We start from the raw sequence: 20,049 nt of genomic DNA on the forward strand, positions 1-20,049 counted from the left end.
TCGATGTTTCGTACAGCCCGCCGGTACAGCCCAAAGATGGAGAATGGCAACCTCTCGGTTTTGTCGTCTGCTAGCAGAGTCGGGCCCGTGCCCTCTCTCTCGTTTTACCCCGCCGAACCTGCTGAATTTCCCGGATGTATGGAGAGGGCGCTCCTGTGGAACAAAATGGTGCTGCCCAGAGAGTGCTAAATGGAATGGTCTATAGTTGGAGTCCCGAATGGAGGGCGCGGTAGTCGGCGAAAATGGCAGACGAAAGGAGGCCTGTTATACAGTTTCGGTTTCAAGTTTCAGCGTGAACCATGTGTGCTGTATGTTTTAAGTTTATTTTATTATTGTTTTTTCAGCACTATTATTTCTGCAGCTGTTTGAGATTCTTTTTTTGCTTGTGCACGCAGGACTCTTGGCACGTTGCCTTGCGTTTCAAAGCAAAACGGGAGCGCAAGAAGCTCCGGGATCAGGAGCGAGCTGCGGAAGAGGGCGAGGAAGAGGCACCAGCGCGACCGAAGCAGCAGAGGGTGCTGAGGACTCCTTGCCCAAAACGCGTGATCAGGCCTGGCACGGTATGAAGGATTGTTTGAGAAATATTATTTTAAATTATATTATCAAGTGAAGTTTGACACAAAGTCTGTACTTCCATCAATTATATTGCAGAATGTGGTGCTCCCAGCGGATGGAGAGGACAAAGAAAGCGTGGATGCCCATGTCCTAGAAATGCAGAGAGAACTCTGCAAAACCAGGCCCAACATGGTTTATGTGGCCGACGCCATGGCGAGAACGTTCGTCTCACGGCGACTGTGGGTGACGACGGAGCACCCGACTGTCGCCGCTGTCCTCTCTATGTACCCAGCGTATCAGCTTGGTACCATCGTGAGTACTATTGAGATTGAAAAGTTGGGTGCCAGAGAGGAAGAGTGCCATTGTGTTGACTGTATTTGGTTTGCTTTGGTCCTTTAGCTGCAGCAGGAGTTCACTGCTGCTACAGGAAAGTCAATCCAGGACAGCCTCACAGCTGCCCTGGCAAGGAGCAGCCTCCGGATCCTGGAGGCTGCTAGAGGGAAACGTCATCTCGGCGAATTTTTTGAAGACCTGGACCGCAGGGTTGCCATGGACGACGACGGTCTATCTGATGGTAGGAATTGATCAAAGTAGTCAAGGTGGACAGAATGGATATGGATTGCACGAAACTGCAGTGCTCAATGTCGCTGCGTGCGAGTTTTAAGAACGAAGGAGAGGAATACTGATTGGTCTACAAAATTCTGCTACCTGAAGCCAGATTTACAAAAAAAATGTCTCATATTACGACATCTTAGCTAAGAAATTTGTAAGTTACGAGCATTGTAAGAAGAGGTGAAATCGGTATTCACAGACGCATTCTTAGGGGAGAGGAGGAAGGCGCCGTTTTCGTTCAGGAAAACTACAACTTCCGGCATCTCGCTAGTCTCTGAACACCACGAGAGCAGACTGTTGCTATGGTGATGGCGTCTTGAGCGTCCCAGACAGCCAATCAGGAGGCTTACCGTGCTGGAGCAGACAGGCATTTCGAGAAAAACAGAGGCGGCGCCAGTCGCGGCATGCTCGTCTCATTATGCTTGTTTGTTTACTGTGCTCATGCAGTATGATGCCGATACCTACCGAAGGGGAAACGGTCTCGAATGTTCAGTTTTATCGAGGCCAAGAAAAGATTTGTCACTGGCGCCAACAAATGACATTAAAGCAAAAGGAGACGGGCGGCATTTGCTTACTTAGTCATGCGCAAGGAAACAAATTTTCACATAGTTTTTCAAGAACTCGTGGATCTGGAAGGACGTAGGCGATATTGAAAAAGGGAGTCGCGCAAAATGCTCACAAATCTGCCCACCAGACATAACATGGATTGTGGAGTCGTAACGCAAGGAAGAATGTTCGACCTGCCTGCCCGTTTCTACATACCACATGCTGCAAAAGAAATTTGTACGGCATTTATTTGAGCTCCATGTCAAACAAAACGACGCATCCGATGTGCTGGACCCTAATACCACTTTACGAATGCGTCCACTACCAACACACATTTCCCGGGACGCCACTGCAGCCCACCTTTTTAGAAAATCACGACCGAGCGATGGAGGGGACACTTCTAATCACCAAATCAATATCACGCTATCCATACGAGAACGGTCCTCCAGGTCCGCTCAAGAGTCATGCGGGCGGCCCCTTCCGCTGATTCACTATGGCGCGTCTAGCCGTGTCAGCCTTCTAGGCCTTGTAGGACAAATTTGGTTGCTAGGCCGAATCCTGAGCTGTGTCCTGAGAGCGTATTTTTGCATCCTCCTTTCTCTTCTCTTGCTGCTTGAAACCGGAACGCACGATAACATGCAAAACAAATGGCCCTCGCTTGTACCTTAAACTCTTCGGTTGTCGCGGGATCACGGCAAGGTATTCAATTGACGTGCTGCCGTGTTGACTAAAAAGTTAGTAGACACCTTGGAGGTTGTTGTAGGACTTCATCGCACATCACGCAAATTTTACGACAATTTTGTTTGCTGAATACGGATTTGTTCTCAAGTTTCGTCGTAGAGACGTTTTTCATTGTGAAATTGTTTTGTGAATCCAGCCTCTGGTCTTATTGGAATTTCAATTAAGCCGATCTACTTGGCCTTAGATTTTTCATTGAGTCACCCGTATCTTGCGATAAAAATCCCCTTAAGCTACAGCCAGCTTTTGCAACCGTTCAATCACTGTCATATTTGAGTCTGTGCCATATTGTGACATGATGGATGCAAATGCAACAACACTGGTTTTATACCGCTCCCTGAAATTTCTCTGGAGCGTGCTGTAGAGCCATTCAAAATCAAGTGTCGAGTGGCAGGTACCAGCCGTCCCGAGTCTTTTAAGTTTTCTGCCCTTTTCCCGGCAGCAGCCGAACTGGCCAGGCTCCAATTCAGGTAGTCCAACGCACCCGCCTTAACGAACCTAATCAACAAGTTGTAAATATGCCATATCTCTTGGATTTGCAAGCCAGCAAACATTTTCAGTTTGGAGACTGGGCAACGACTACGCGACCTACCTGTCTGAATTTTTCATGCTACAATCTTACCTCTGCGAGCATTCTAAAACTTTGTTCTGAAAGCTCTTGGTTGGTCAGTTCAGCATCTAAATCAAGGCTGTACTCTCAGATTTAATGCAGTCACTCATGTACACTTCTCACACTGGCAATACATCTATCTTGTCACCCCATCGTCCAGCATTATGAAAATGACATTCACTTTCCTCCGGTGATTGGTGTTACATTTTTTGTTCAACATATTTTTGTCATATTGATGGCCTTCAAAAGTAGGTTTCTTACGGCAGCTACTGACAACATCCAGTACATTTTAACTTTTACTAAAAAGCACAAAAAAGCTTCCAGTGCCGCAAAGCAAATGGAACAAAATTTTGTCTCTTAGGATGGCACATGGAAAGGCTTACTTGTGGTTGTGGGGAGCATGGGACCATGAGGAGTGGAGCAATTCACGTGACTTCCAGCGTTCTAACCACAAAATCTTTTTTTTTTGGTGTAGACATTTGCAGAGTGCTAGTGATTGCAATTCTGGTTATCATCTTTTGGAAAGTTGCGACATCCCACCATACTGCATGAGTGCCTTGGTTTCGATTTGATCTTTTTGTTATAAAAATATATATGTAACTGCAGTGCAAACTTTGATATGCAATGTCCTGACATGAGGGTTTATCGTGTCGCACAAAGAAGGGAATAGTATCTTTGGTGTCTAAGCTAATATGACTGAACAGTTTTGCATTTCCACATTTCAATTTGATTGATGTGTGCACAGGAAAAAGCCAGGATTTTCTAATTTAATTTTAACAAGGGAACTTTTTTACAGTTCGACATTCGAAATTTCTGCAGCCTCATTTCTTGTTTGATTTTGTACTAATTGTCTTCGTGGCTTTTGTTATTGCAGAAATGTTGACCAAGGCCGCACTGTGTGCACTGCCAGCTCTGGTCAAGGAAAGGAGTGTGGCATTCCTCCGGTCAAGTGTAAGTTTTGGAGACCTGCTTGCCCCTTCAAAAGCAACCTTACTTCATTTTTCAATTTTGGGGATATGATGAAGTTGGTGATCATGATACACGAGATATGATTTGTTTTTCGGTAGTGTTTATAGCTTTGAAGATATCAGATGTCAAAGGTTTATGTCGGCGACACGGCAAAGCCAAAAACTAGCGGCGTAGCACATTGACATCACTGATAATGAACTGCGTGTTTACGCCATGACGTAATTGTCATCCCGCGGTACCCACGACTGGCTCCGTCACACGAGAACTTTTAAGACTAAGTAAGCGGCACATTTCTTTTTTCTTTAACTGCTCTGCTTCGCATATGTGCACCAAATACAATAAGTGTTAGTGTGTATTTATAAACCTGCTGGTCTAAGAGCGAATTCGACTGTTATGAATAATAGGACGTGTACAGTGCCAGCGCAGCGGGTGCAGCATGGCTCTATTATTTGTTAGTTGCTTGCGCACAACAAAGAAAAAGAATAGGAGACAGATGCTGCTCACAAGCAGGTTAGCTCAGGGGCGGATGCAGGAATTTCCTGAGGGGGGGGGGGGGGGGGGGGGTCACGTGTTGGTCAGCGTACCATATGTTTAGGAACTCCCTCCCCCTCTCCCTTGTTTTACGCCCTAAATTTTACACATGTAAAAATCAAGAGGGAGGTCAGGACAACCGGACCCCCCCCCCTCTAAATCCGCCCTTGGGTTAGCTGGCTACCTGCCATCAATCGGCGACTGTTTAGGTGGCACACATTTTACGTATTTCAAGATGTTTCCATAGGTGTCCTGCACTTATCACATACTTTAAGAATTTTCCAAGGTGTTTTGGGGTTACATAGTATGCCTAGTACGTAAGTCCGAAACAATTACGACAAAGTTGAAGTAGAGCACGACACTGTTAGCCCGAACAGGTGATCGCCGGTTATTCCAGTTTTTGTCTTAGAAACCAAGTGATATCATCAAAACATTTTATTGCTACAGAAATAGCTTATTTAGGTCTATAATATAGGTGATAACATTTCGTAGTCGCCAATACTCTTTCGAAGTAAAATGCGAAAATGTGCCGATGTCGTGTTCGCGCTAACAGTGTTGTGTGTATGTGAGACTCGCACAATTTCACCGATATAAACAAGCGCCGTTCGACTGCCGGCCGCAGCAACTCTCACAAGCGTACACTACTGGGGTGGCACGGCTGCACCATTTGTGCCATTTTGCGCCAGACGCATTTGTCTGCGCCATCCTGCGCCATGTTGCAGAAACTGTGCCACAACCAATACCTTGCGCCATTAAGCGCTAAATCACAAAACATGTGCCAAAAAAATTGTATTTTGTCTTGGTTTCGGTTTTTATCGACTCGATTGGCAACAATGAGCGTGTTTAGCTTGGTCGGTCTTGCAATCTTTTGTACTATTTATTCTTCCTGTGTATTCCGAGTCAGAAGCGCGTGAAAAAACTCGGATTCTTAGCGCTACACAACCTGCGACTGGATTGTTATACTTTAACCATAAGTGGTTAAGCAAGTCGGCCGAGGTGAGGTCGAGTCGTTGAGCGTCAGATTGCCGGAGGCTCTGCGGCCCGGGATCCGGACGTCAGCCAGTCGAAAACAAATGAGCAAACAATACCTTTTAGTACTTCATTGTTAGAACTTGGAACCTGCATTCCCCCAAGATAAATCATGATTTGATAGAATTGAAATGCGGTCCGATCCGAAACCTTGCGGGCCAGCAGCCCTCACGCGAGCGGTAGATCTGCTCGGCATACTTTAACCTTGCTCCTGCTTATTGCTTCAAATACGATAACTCCGTTAATCGTAGCCTGCTGCTTCGATATTAAGTTGCACAATAGGATAAACTCAAAATTCGTTGCCCTGTTCCTCCGTGCAACTGCACGTCCGTTGCTTACGCACGTCACGTGGTTCGCACATATAATTATTTTGTAGAGCACTTGTGGGCTGTGCGATAAGCAGTGCTGGTTTGCATTTTGAGCAGCTGAAAGCCACTCCTCAGAAATTACCAAGGACACTATCTTCAGAAACATATGGTACTTGCTTTTTGGTTCTCATTAAGGCTCACAAAGTTTCAAGTTTTCGCATCTGTTACACTGTTATCCCATTTACCTAGGTCCCTAACTACTCATGTTCATTTATGCTGCTAAGCACAATTGAAATTACTCTTGTGCTTGTCTAAGGCACAAGCTGAAGTGCAGTGAAAACTGATCTGAGCTGCTCCGAGCGTGCTCTAGAACATAGTTTAGCTGCTCCCCAACCTTCTCCGAAACAGCTGTTTCAGCTGCTCCCAAGTACATTTCATAAGTTCCACCCCTGCACTAGGGTGCCTTCATGAGCACACATGAAGGCACCCAGCCTTCATGTGTCTGCTTGTGAACAGCATCTGTCTCCCATTCTTCCTTCTTTTTGTTAGCGAGCAACACACAATTATACCGATACAGCCGCGCTGCACCTGCACTGCACGTGTCCTATTATTCATAGCAGTCGCTTTTCAAGTGGAAACTTTATAAATACATACTAACACTTACTGCATTTGATGTTCATTTACGAAGCGGAGCAGGAAGAGAAAAAGAAATGAGCAGCTTACTCTATGTCTTGAAAATCCTTGTGCGACTGAGCCGGTCATGCGTACAGCGGGACCGCTGGATGACAATTGCGTCACAGCGTCGACGGCATCTAATTATAAGTGTTGGCAACGTGCTACGCTGCTAGTTTCGGCTTCGCCAAGTCACCGACACGAAACTTTGACATTTGATATTTACAATACTATACACACCACCGGAAAACAAATTATATCTCGTGTTTCGGGGTCGCCGACTTAGTTAAATTAATTGTAACCCAATAGGAAAAATTAAATGGAGTTGCTTTTTAACCGTTAGCAATGTAATTGGAACAGGACATTAATACTCCTTCATAGCTTTGAAGCCTAATATCCCGAGAGAAGACCCATCCCCTGAAATATAGCCCATCCTTATTTTCTGCATGAATCTCCATTTCTTAAGGTGGGCTAACTTTTGCACACTGAAGGTTAGCTCACCCCCTATTTTCACCTAATGTGCCCTCGGTTTTGAGTGGGCTATCTCGGGATATTGCGTTATATTCACGATTCCAGCAAAACGGATGCCGCCAAGCACTCCGTGGCTCTCCTGTTGGGTGACTTTTGTGGTTGGATATTGCCGGTGCGGTAGCCAACAAAATGGATTGACAGGAGTCCAGAGATTTTTAGTTTGTACCTCAATGTTTACTAGCACTTTCACAGTACTTATTAGTGCGGTGGAGTCAAAACAGATTGTATCCTACAATCATTTCTCCATAAAAGCCCAAGTTTCCTAAGCGCTCTCACGACAACAAGCCGTCCCCGGCTTTGGGTTTGTGGAGCAAGAATCTGGTAAATAAATTTTAAAAGGGCTTGTGCACCTTGTGGTGCCTTTAATATAAAGACTACTTGCTAGTTGATAAATAATTTGTATATAAGAAAGTTAGTAAAGTGATGGACTGACACCACATCTCTAGCTTAACTCTAAATTATTTTGCGGAAGGGATCAAGGGAGTTGCAGCCAAGGGAGGGTTCGAAAATTGCTTCCCCTGCGTTTGGTTGTGATAAATTAGCTAGTATCAGGCCGGTCGACGCGCTGGCTACCCTTCTTGGTCACTTCTCGCCGCGAATGCCCATCTAGTGCATTGAATCACTTGGGACTTGAACCAACGTCAAGTTTACCTTATATTCTGAAAAAGCTCTTCTGAGCAACCTCTTCACTTCGCCCTCTGCATACAATGACTGTTTGAGTAAAAAGGTGGGACAGGATTTCACAAGCTTTAAATAGTTTTCTCTTTTTCCGCTTAATCTTCTTATTGAAGTTTAAAACTTGATGTTGTGTATGTGTGTGTGTAAAAGATGGGAAGGCAGTAAAACTGGTTGCTTACTGGTTACAAGACATTTTATGGCGTGAAATGAAGGCTAGGGAAGCTTACTCCAGCCTTCACTAAAAAGTTGCGGCACAGCCTGTTTCCTACAGTGCTGGCTTAATCTAAGTCTTATCGCCCGTTACATCATGCCACTGGTAAGCAAGCAGAACCTTGAATGTTGATTTTGGCATCAACTGATTATGCATTTTCTCAATAGCTATGTTGAATTTAAAGAAACTGAGTGTAGCGTGCCTGGAAGAGCAAAGCCTGGGTATTTAGAATAAGTGATTAGTCTGGGTAGCTCAAAAAATTGGTGGAGTACCCTCTTAAGAATGTATTCACGTAATGTTATATGCTTTATTTGTTGCTTTTTGGAATTTATTATCTTTGTTAAACAAGCATATGTTTTCATGGGGAGAAAAGTGTTTGTTTGAGGAAGTGGAAATCTACAAGGTTGTAGTGATGGAAATGGTTGTCCTTGGTATGCGGCAGCTGCCCAAAAATTCTCTGTTAGGCTAGTTGCTTATATGTTTATTCATTATAAACACGAGCGCCAAGAGCAAAAACGAGGGAGAGTGATCACAAGCGCTTCTTTTGTGTACTTCTCTCTCTCATCCTCATCCTTTCGACTTATAATGACAGCTGACCTTTTAGAGCAATAATTAAATTTAGTAGGATGGTAATGAAGATATGCAACAGCACACATTTCACTGTGGGGTGTTTTGTGTTTTGGTGTCATGGCAAGAATGCCATCTCATGTAAGGCATGTGGGGATGCAATCTGCGTGTTAATTTTATAAAATCAGTCTAAGGGCCGTAGTTGAAAAGAAAACTGCAATCTCAAGAAGTTTAGGAACTTCAGCGCCTCTTAACATAATTTTGTCTTGTTTCGACACTTTTTTAGGACCCTGCAGAACTTCCAACATATCCAGCTGTGGGCTACGAAGGCAGCAGCATCAATGATGCGACCTCACTTGTTGTGTCTGTTGATGAGCTGCAATTCGCAGAACCAACTCTTCTGGCTGCAGTGAGCACAATGACTACGCTGCATTGGGCGTTGAATATGGAATTTCCTCCGCAGGCGAGCAGAACGTTTCAACTCTTGTCCAATATGATAGGAGTTGACAGTGGGCTCGTGGCCAGCCCCCTTGTGCTGATGGCAATTGGCATAATCAATGGCTAAGCTGGTGCTCAGTTTATTGGCGCTGTATTTTCTCCCCATCAAAACATGGGGAGCACAATGACTGCGCTGTATTGGGCGTTGAATATGGAATTTCCTCCAAAGGCGAGCAGAACGTTTCAACTCTTGTCCCATATGATAGGAGTTGACAGTGGGCTCGTGGCCAGCCCCCTTGTGCTGATGGCAATTGGCATAATCATTGGCTAAGCTGGTGCTCAGTTTATTTCAAGAATACCTTCCACATGCTTTTCCTGGGATATTGAATAAAGCGACAAAATGTGGTACAAAAATGGAACGAGACATCTTTCCAACTGGCAGCAAACACATTTATTGCTGGTCCATCTACGACAACCATCGCAGCGGAAACCCGAGGAGATAGGGGAAAGGAGGGGAGGATGAGGAGGAAGGAACATGTTTGGCCCACAGCAACCGCGGTAGCCGTGGCGACAGCCTGCTTCAGAAAGATAGGTAATGATAGGCGGGGTGCGGGGGAGGGGGGAGGGGGGGAGGGCAGGGAATGAAGGAACTAACCTCGAGGTGGAATCAAGGGGGAGGCTTCTCTAAGCTTTCTAGGCTGTAGTTGTGGACAAAGCAGCAAAGATGTCTCGTCCCGTTTTTGTCCCATTTTCTTGCTTTCCTCAATATCCCATAACACCACGAGCACGCTCATTTTGTCAAGTTTATGCTTTTACTGTTTTGCCGAATGTGAAATTAGACTTTTTTTAAACGTCTGTGTGCCATTTGGAAGAAGAAGGGAATGAGGATTCAAGGTATATATGAAGTCCAGTTTCCTGGAAAAGTAATACTCAATTTTTTTCGCCTAGTTTAAAGGGAAGTGCTGCGCCATGTACTAATTGTTTAAAATGTCGAACACATGTTTATGCAAAAATAAAGCTATGTTTGTCTTGAACCACACAATTTCATTCCCAACACTGCAATATTGTGTCCATCATTAGGGGAGCTAAAAGTACTTGTTGTGCTAGTTGGTGATGAACGTTTTGAGCCATGGCTTAAAGTGCTAAAAGCATTAACACAAGAGAGAAGCTCCTTTGTTTGTATTCTCTCTTGTGTTCGTCTTTTTAGCGCTTTTAACCATGGTTCGAAACATTAGGGGAACATTTAGTCCCAGGAGACTGTAGCGGCCCGCTGATGTGAGGAAGAAGAGGACTACTGAGGCACGCAATCGGGGGCGCGTGTGGTGCTCCCGGGACTCGAGCCATTCTAATCCTACGGATGTTATAAAGTGGCTGTTTCAAACATGACGTCTCACGACTCCACAATGGTGACCCGGACGTGATCGACCCACTCATCCGGAGTCGTCGAACAATGTAACCATGCAAGCTAACGGTGAGCCAACACCACTAATTGGAGTTGTCTCCCTTAAACTTCCACCCTTTTGGCCCGCTGATCCGGCCTTGTGGTTTGCCCATGTCGAATCCCTATTCGCTACGCGAGGCATATCATCGCAAGCGACCGAGTTCCACCACGCTGTCAGCGCACTCAGCCCCAGTGAAGCTGCCGAAGTCAGGGACATCATCATGACGCCGCCCACAGAGTTGCCATACGACAGGCTCAAGCACGAGCTTGTCAAGCGTACAACGGCGTCGGAACAGCGACGTCTTCGACAACTCCTCACCGAGGAAGAACTGGGAGACCGCAAGCCATCTCAGCTTCTGCGACGCATGAGGCAACTGATAGGAACTGCGGCCATAGATGACTCGATTCTTCGCGAGTTGTTCCTGCAACGCCTCCCATCAAATGCACGCATGATTTTGACTACCTCATCCGGCGTCTCCCTGGACGTGATGGCAGAACTCGCGGATAGAATTCTGGAAACCGCGTCATCGACCGTGGATTCGCCGACTCTTGCCATCACGACGCTAACATCTCAAGATACGCAACTACAGCGACTTCAAGCGCAAGTAGACAGGCTCACACTGTTAATCACCGAAAACTTGCATGAACCCAGACCTCGTCGCCCGATTCACAGGTCACGATCCAGACCACGCCGCAACAGCCATTCCAGAGAACGCGGCGTTACAACGTGCTGGTACCACACTCAGTTCGGGACGCAAGCCCGCAACTGCTATCCTCCTTGTTCCTTTGCGGGAAACTCTCCATCCAACAACTGAGGACGGCCAGTGCTGTTGGAACATCTCCAGACCGTCTCACACTATTTTTTCTTACGGAACGACGAACTGGCTTGAGGTTCTTAATTGACACTGGTGCCGAGGTCAGTGTAGTACCCGCTAACAGTTACGACCTGACGAAAACCCTCAACACTAACACACTCGAAGCGGCAAATGGAACTCCCATACACACGTACGGCGAACGTTCTGTAACTTTAGACCTAGGTCTGCGTCGTACATTTCGTCGGGTATTCATCATCGCTAAAGTCCGACACGCCATAATCGGAGCCGACTTCTTAGCTCACTTCCACCTTCTCGTAGATATGAGTAAAAAACGCCTGCTGGACCGTGAAACCCACCTCACTGTCCACGGAGTTCCAACTCAACCAGCGATCATTAGTCCGACACTCCTGCGCCCTAAACCAAAATCAAGTTTTGAAAATATTCTCTACGCGTTTCCAAGTTTGACACAACCTTGCAACGCTCAACGTCCGATCAAGCATGATGTTCTTCACTACATCAGCACAACAGGACCCCCTGTCTACGCACGACCTCGCCGACTACCTCCAGAGAAGCTTTCCGTAGCGAAGCGTGAGTTCGAGCACATGCTCGACCTCGGGCTAATCCGTCCATCCTCCAGCAGTTGGGCTTCTCCACTACATATGGTGCCCAAGGATAATGGCGACTGGCGTCCATGCGGCGATTATCGGGCGCTCAACAAGATCACAACACCAGATAAGTACCCAGTTCCCCATCTTCAAGATTTCACAGCCAATCTGCATGGAACAAAAGTATTTTCCAAAGTCGATCTAGTTCGCGCATATTACCAAATCCCGATGCACCCGAAGATATCCCCAAAACAGCCATCATCACGCCTTTTGGTCTTTTTGAGTTCGTTCGAATGCCATTCGGACTCTGCAACGCGGCTCAAACACTCCAACGTTTTATCGACCAGGTCCTACGGGGTTTGAACTTCTGCTTTGCCTTTTTAGATGATATCCTTGTGGCCAGCGCATCAGAGAGTGAACATCAACGACACCTCTATCAGCTTTTCGAACGCCTTGACGCTCACGGCATCGTCGTTAATGCCAACAAATGCGAACTAGGTGTTAAACAACTAGATTTTTTAGGACACCACGTGGACCACATCGGTGTTACACCTCTTCCATCTAAGGTTAGCGCCATACGGTATTTTCCGCAACCTAAGAATATACGCCAGCTACGAGAATTTCTAGGCCTGCTAAACTTTTACAGACGCTTCATCCCACACTGCGCTCACCAGCTACAACCCTTAAACGAACTTCTTGTGGGAAACCAAAGCGCATCAATTTCTTGGACTAGTGCGGCAGTTTCTGCATTCCAGGCCATAAAGGAGGCGATAGCCAACGCCACCCTTTTGGTCCACCCGAAGCCAGACGCCCCGACGCATGTCATGGTTGATGCTTCGGGTACAGCGGTCGGTGCCGTACTTCAGCAGCAGACTAAAGGTCAGTCGCGACCTCTCGCATTTTTCTCAAAGAAATTAACAAATACCGAGACAAAGTACAGCACTTTCGGGAGAGAGCTTCTTGCAGTCTATCTGGCCTTGAAGCATTTCAGACATTTTCTTGAAGGACGTCGGTTCTTCATCCTTACTGACCATAAGCCCCTTACATTCGCTTTGGCTACAAGTGGAAATAGATACACGCCTCGAGAACTTCGTCACTTAGCCTTCATTTCTGAATTTACAACCGATATCAGACACATTCAAGGAAAAGCCAACGTTGTGGCAGACACCCTGTCTCGGGCAGACATCGGCGTCTTACAAACACCACCACATCATGATCAGATCGATTTCGCTGCTATGGCCGCTGCGCAACAAAAAGACAATGAGCTGAGAAACCTTCAGCCGTCATCATCCTTAACACTTGAGGAAATCGAACTGCCATCCTCCGCTCATCCTTTATTATGGGACACGTCGACAGGCTCTCCTCGCCCATATGTGCCACTTAACTTCCGCAAGCCAGTATTCGAAACGCTTCACCGTCTCTCTCACCCTGGCATTCGGGCTACGCAGAAACCGGTCGCATCACGTTTCGCTTGGCCAAGAATGAACAAAGATGTACGCGCGTGGACACGTTCCTGTCAGGAATGTCAACGACAGAAAATCCAACGCCACAGTAAAACACCCTTATCAACGTTCCCCTTACCGAATCGACGCTTCGATCATATCCACATTGATCTGGTTGGGCCTCTCCCACCGTCGAGCGGTCACACATATTTACTCACCTGTGTAGACCGTTTCACACGTTGGCCTGAAGCCATTCCTATACCCGACATTACCGCACCTATGGTGGCCCAAGCTCTTATTACCGGATGGATCGCACGATTCGGCGTTCCTTCCACCATCACCACTGATCGAGGCCGACAATTTGAGTCGAAACTTTTCGCCGACCTCACACATCTCCTTGGAATCGCTCGAATACATACCTCATCATATCACCCTCAAGCTAATGGGATGGTAGAACGTTTCCAACGTCACCTGAAGACAGCACTCCGAGCTCATCAGACAACTAAGTGGACTGAAGTACTTCCGATAGTACTCTTGGGTATCCGGTCCGCCTTCAAAGAAGATCTGGGCTGTTCGTCAGCGGAGTTGGTTTATGGAACAACTCTACGTCTTCCTGGAGAGTTTTTGCAAGCAACACCTTCAGCGTCAATCCCTGACATCACAGATTATGTGGCTCGTCTACGCGACACAATGCAGCTCCTACAACCAGTAAAGCCACGAGCAACATCTAATCGGGGTGCATTCCTCAGCCAAGATCTACAAACATCAACCCATGTATTTGTGAGAAGAGACAAAGCCCGAAGATCACTTGATCCACAATATGATGGTCCCTACAAAGCACTTCGCAGAGACACGAAGACGTTTACTTTAGAGATGAATGGACGACACGAAGTCGTGAGCTTAGACCGCCTAAAAGCCGCCCACATCGATAACAGTGCGACTTCATGCAGAACCAAGCCTGTGAAACACGTACACTGGGCAGCAACTATAAACATCATTCCTTCGCGCAATAGTGTATCATCATCACCATAAACTTTATTGTCCCGCAAGTGGGACGACTTTGATGTCACGGTCAATGCCCTCAGTCCAGCGCTCCGTTGGGCTACCCCGATCTTGCGGGCTCGCTCAGCCAGCCACGGCTGGCGTTCGAGCTCTGCGCACCAGCTCCGATTCTAGCAGGGGGGCACCTGTAGCGGCCCGCTGATGTGAGGAAGAAGAGGACTACTGAGGCACGCAATCGGGGGCGCGTGTGGTGCTCCCGGGACTCGAGCCATTCTAATCCTACGGATGTTATAAAGCGGCTGTTTCAAACATGACGTCTCACGACTCCACAAGACTAAGCATTTGATCCCTTGGGATCATATGTAAAGGAATAAAATTTAGTCCCCGGGGACCAAATGTCTTGGATTAACATTTACTCCCACGGGTCCTAGTGCAAGGGCTCGGGGTTCAATTGAAATGGTGCAACAGTTAGTCCCAGGGGTCCAAGTGCAAGGGCCTAACAGTTGGTCCTCGGGGTTCATTTGAAAGGGTGTAACAGTAAGTCCCAGGGGTCCAAGTGCAAGGGTCTAACAGTTAGTCTCAGGGGTCCAAGTGCACGGGCCTTTCAGTTAGTCCCAGGGGTCCAAGTGCAAGGGCTTAACAGTTGGTCCTCGGGGTTCATTTGAAAGGGTCTAACAGTTAGTCCCAGGGGTCCAAGTGCAAGGGCCTAACAGTTGGTTCTGGGGGTGCTAGTGTGAGGGACTAACGGACGGGGCGCAACAGTTGCTCCCGCTGCAGTTGCTCCCCTAGGGGAGCGATGGTTGTGTCAGCGTATTTGCTCCCCTAAGGGAGCAAGTCACGCTCCCTTTTTTCTTAGAGTGTAGGAATCAAGCGAAACTTTGTATCGGTTAATTATACGTCTACGTCCACTCCGATTGGATGATTATCGTGTTTTAGACACCGTACACAAGGTGGTTTTCAGCGGTGGGTTTTTAATCTGACTGCCCGCCAGAGCGCGAGCCAGAACTCACTACGGCCGCGAGCCGTCGCGCTCTTCTCGAATAATTTGATATTAAGGTATGCTTGGAAGCCGGCATTATTCATTTAGGAATCAAGCAAAACTTTCGAATAATTATACGTCTACGTCCACTCCCATTGGATGATTATCGTGTTTTAGACACCGTACACAAGGTGGTTTTCAGCGGTGGGTTTTTAATCTGACTGCCCGCCAGAGCGCGAGCCAGAACTCACTACGGCCGCGAGCCGTCGCGCTCTTCTCGAATAATTTGATATTAAGGCATGCTTGGAAGCCGGCATTACTCATTTAGGAATCAAGCAAAACTTTCGAATAATTATACGTCTACGTCCACTCCCATTGAATGATTATCGTGTTTTAGACTCCGTACACAGGGTGGTTTTCAGCGGTGAGTTTTTAATCTGACTGCCCGCCAGAGCGCGAGCCAGAACGCACTAGGCCGCGAGCCGTCACGCTCTTTAACAATTTGATATTAAGGTATGCTTGGACGCCGGCATTATTCGTTTAGGAATCAAGCGAAACTTTGTATCGGTTAAATATACGTCTACGTTCACTCCCATTTGATGATTATCGTGTTTTAGACTCCGTACACAGGGTGGTTTTCAGCGGTGGGTTTTTAATCTGACTGCCCGCCAGACCGCGAGCCAGAACGCACTAGGCCGCGAGCCGTCGCGCTCTTCTCTAACAATTTGATATTAAGGTATGCTTGGACGCCAGCATTATTCGTTTTGGAATAAAGCGAAACTTTGTATCGGTTAATTATACGTCTACGTCCACTCCTATTGAATGATTATCGTGTTTTAGATTCCGTACACAGGGTGGTTTTCAGGGGTGGGTTTTTAATCTGACTGCCCGCCAGAGCGCGAGCCAGAACGCACTAGGCCGCGAGCCGTCGCGTGCTTCTCTAACAATTTGATATTAAGGTATGCTTGGACGCCGGCATTATTCGTTTTGGAATCAAGCGAAACTTTGTATCGGTTAATTATACGTCTACGTCCACTCCCATTGAATGATTATCGTGTTTTAGACTCCGTACACAGGGTGGTTTTCAGCAGTGAGTTTTTAATCTGACTGCCCGCCAGAGCGCGAGCCAGAACGCACTAGGCCGCGAGCCGTCGCGCTCTTTAACAATTTGATATTAAGGTATGCTTGGACGCCGGCATTATTCGTTTAGGAATCAAGCGAAACTTTGTATCGGTTAACTATACGTCCACGTTCACTCCCTTTGGATGATTATCGTGTTTTAGACTCCGTCCACAGGGTGGTTTTCAGCGGTGGGTTTTTAATCTGACTGCCCGCCAAAGAGCGAGCCTGAACTCACTACGGCCGCGAGCCGTCGCGCTCTTCTCTAATATTTTTATATTAAGGTATGCTTGGACGCCGACAATATTCGTTTAGGAATAAAGCGAAACTATGTATCGGTTTATTACACGTCTACGTCCACTCCCATTGGATGATTATCGTGTTTTAGACTCCGTACACAGGGTGGTTTTCAGCGGTGGGTTTTTAATCTGACTGCCCGCCAGAGCGCGAGCCAGAACGCACTACGGCCGGGAGCCGTCGCGCTCTTCTCTAACAATTTGATATTAAGGTATGCTTGGAAGCCGGCATTATTTGTTTAGGAATCAAGCGAAACTTCCTATCGGATAATTATACGTCTACGTCCACTCCCATTTGATGATTATCCTGTTTTAGACTCCGTCCACAGGGTGGTTTTCAGCGGTGGGTTTTTAATCTGACTGCCCGCCAGAGCGCGAGCCAGAACGCACTAGGCCGCGAGCCGTCGCGCTCTTCTCTAACAATTTGATATTAAGGTATGCCTGGACGCCGGTATTATTCGTTTAGGAATCAAGCGAAACTTTGTATCGGTTAATTATACGACTACGTCCACTCCTATTGAATGATTATCGTGTTTTAGATTCCGTACACAGGGTGGTTTTCAGGGGTGGGTTTTTAATCTGACTGCCCACCAGAGCGCGAGCCAGAACGCACTACGGCCGCGAGCCGTCGCGCTCTTCTCTAACAATTTGATATTAAGGTATGCTTGGACGCCGGTATTATTCGTTTAGGAATCAAGCGAAACTTTGTATCGGTTAATTATACGTCTACGCCCACTCCTATTGAATGATTATCGTGTTTTAGATTCCGTACACAGGGTGGTTTTCAGGGGTGGGTTTTTAATCTGACTGAACGCCAGAGCGCGAGCCAGAACGCACTACGGCCGCGAGCCGTCGCGCTCTTCTCTGACAATTTGATATTAAGGTACGCTTGGACGCCGGCATTATTCGTTTAGGAATCAAGCAAAACTTTGTATCGGTTAATTATACGTCTACGTCCACTCCTATTGAATGATTATCGTGTTTTAGATTCCGTAAACAGGGTGGTTTTCAGGGGTGGGTTTTTAATCTGACTGCCCACCAGAGCGCGAGCCAGAACGCACTACGGCCGCGAGCCGTCGCGCTCTTCTCTAACAATTTGATATTAAGGTATGCTTGGACGCCGGTATTATTCGTTTAGGAATCAAGCGAAACTTTGTATCGGTTAATTATACGTCTACGTCCACTCCTATTGAATGATTATCGAGTTTTAGATTCCGTACACAGGGTGGTTTTCAGGGGTGGGTTTTTAATCTGACTGCCCGCCAGAGCGCGAGCCAGAACGCACTACGGCCGCGAGCCGTCGCGCTCTTCTCTGACAATTTGATATTAAGGTACGCTTGGACGCCGGCATTATTCGTTTAGGAATCAAGCGAAACTTTGTATCGGATAATTATACGTCTATGTGCACTCCCATTTGATGATTATCGTGTTTTAGACTCCGTACACAGGGTGGTTTTCAGCGGTGGGTTTTTAATCTGACTACCCGCCAGAGCGCGAGCCAGAACGCACTGCGGCCGCGAGCCGTCGCGCTCTTCTCTAACAATTTGATATTAAGGTATGCTTGGACGCCAGCATTATTCGTTTAGGAATCATGCGAAACTTTGTATCGGATAATTATACGTCTACGTCCACTCCCATTTGATGATTATCGTGTTTTAGACTTCGTACACAGGGTAATTTTCAGCGGTGGGTTTTTAATCTGACTGCCCACCAGAGCGCGAGCCAGAACGCACTACGGCCGCGAGCCGTCGCGCTCTTCCCCTTCTTCTCCGTATCAATAAAAAGTCAAATATTTGGGCGGAGCCGTCAATCGTGCTGGTGTCGGGAACCAGTAACCGCTCACTCACACTGGAAGGGGATCCGCGTTCGCAAAGCGGTTGCGAACCGGGTTCTATAAAGATTCAGTACACTTGCACGCGCGCATGATGTCATTGAATGCGCGTGCAATTTACTGAATCTTTTTAGAACCGCGTTCGCAACCACCTTGCGAACGCAATCCGCTTCCAGTTTGAATGAGTGGTAAGTCTGACCCTTGAAATGCAGGCGTGACGCAAAACCCAGTGGCGTCTCGTTCGCCCACTTACGTTCTTCCCAGGCGGTGGGGAATGTTGTTTACAGGGGAATATCTTCTGAACAGATACAAGTTACTCGAGCAAGCTCGCATACAACATCAATTTCTTTTCTTTCTTCCTGGGTCACAGTGTTGGAACTAACGCGTTACAAGTAACAACGTTACTGGTAACGCGTTAGTTCTTTTTAGTAATGTACTATTGTACTCGTTAGAATACCAAGTGAGTAACGAGTAAAGTAGTGTCGTTATTATTTTACGGTATCTGATATCAAATTACGTTACCCATTACTCGTTATTTTTGATTAAATTTGGCAGCATTGTGGTTCGAAAGCAAACTAATTTTTATTCTGCGCACTACAAAAAGTGGCAAAGCAACCCAAACAAAGCTATGTATAAACGACTTCATTTCAAACTCCCTCGGAAGACACTTTCAACGTTCCCACAACCGGGACCAAAAGGCGCGTGATTATCGCTTTGTCGAATTCTTGAGCGTCCTTGGTGCACTCTTTGTTTCGAAGCTACTAAGGCCACCGTCGCCGTGCCTTGAAGGAGCAGCCGTCTCGCTGGAAAGAGACATCCGCTTTGAAGGCAACAGTCTGCCGCCTCTCGAAAAATTCTGCCGAATCGTCCCTAGCTACTCCAGCTGGTCAAGACTTTCTCTTCAAAATAAATGTATTCTCTTTCTGTAAAAAACAGAAAGGAAAAACTCTAAATTTGGAAGCATTGACGTTCCCTACCTTTGAACCAAAATAAGTGACAAGGTTATCGCATGATTGAAAGGTGTCCGGCACCAGAAAGACGTCACCATCTTTTAAAATTCCTGCCGCCGTGGTACAAAGCCCTTACAAAAATATGTATGGACACTTCTAGGACGTTCTATAGAGCAGCGTCCATACGCAGAGCAAAAGGCGTCTATAGGCAGACCACGACCTCTGTTGCATCCGTGAAGTCGTCCTACGGCTGCCCTATAGAATATTGGCCAACGGACGTTCTATGGACGTCCTATTCTATGGATGATGTGTGGTCATCCTATACCCTCTCTATGGTAAGACGCCATATAGAGTCCATAGAAACTCTATAGGGTGTCTACACAGGGTCTTTACGGTGTCTATAGGGTGCCTGCAGAAAACCCATACGAAGTCTACAAGGAGTCCCCAAGGAGTCCACAGGAATGCCATACAATGTCTACACAAGGTCCTCATGGGGTCTGCAGGGAAGCCATACAAGGTCTACAGGGAGTCCCTACAGGGTCCTCAGAGAAGCCACTCAGTCTGCAGGGGGTCT

At 46.9% G+C, this 20,049-nt stretch overlaps 1 protein-coding gene across 1 annotated transcript; it reads left to right on the top strand.

Annotated features, from left to right (window-relative positions):
* Positions 1–299: 299 nt before the first annotated feature.
* On the top strand, positions 300–9,377 carry LOC115325326. The gene is made up of 7 exons (XM_040221391.1): positions 300–308; positions 396–560; positions 652–867; positions 955–1,129; positions 3,936–4,012; positions 8,844–9,126; positions 9,331–9,377. The coding sequence occupies exons 1-6, from the start codon at positions 300–302 to the stop codon at positions 9,120–9,122; spliced, it is 921 nt and encodes a 306-aa protein (XP_040077325.1). The 3' UTR covers positions 9,123–9,126; positions 9,331–9,377.
* The last annotated feature ends 10,672 nt before the right edge of the window (positions 9,378–20,049 follow it).

This window comes from Ixodes scapularis, unplaced genomic scaffold (assembly GCF_016920785.2).
Source record: "Ixodes scapularis isolate PalLabHiFi unplaced genomic scaffold, ASM1692078v2 ptg002564l_1__unscaffolded, whole genome shotgun sequence".
In the NCBI taxonomy this organism is placed as follows: domain Eukaryota; kingdom Metazoa; phylum Arthropoda; class Arachnida; order Ixodida; family Ixodidae; genus Ixodes; species Ixodes scapularis.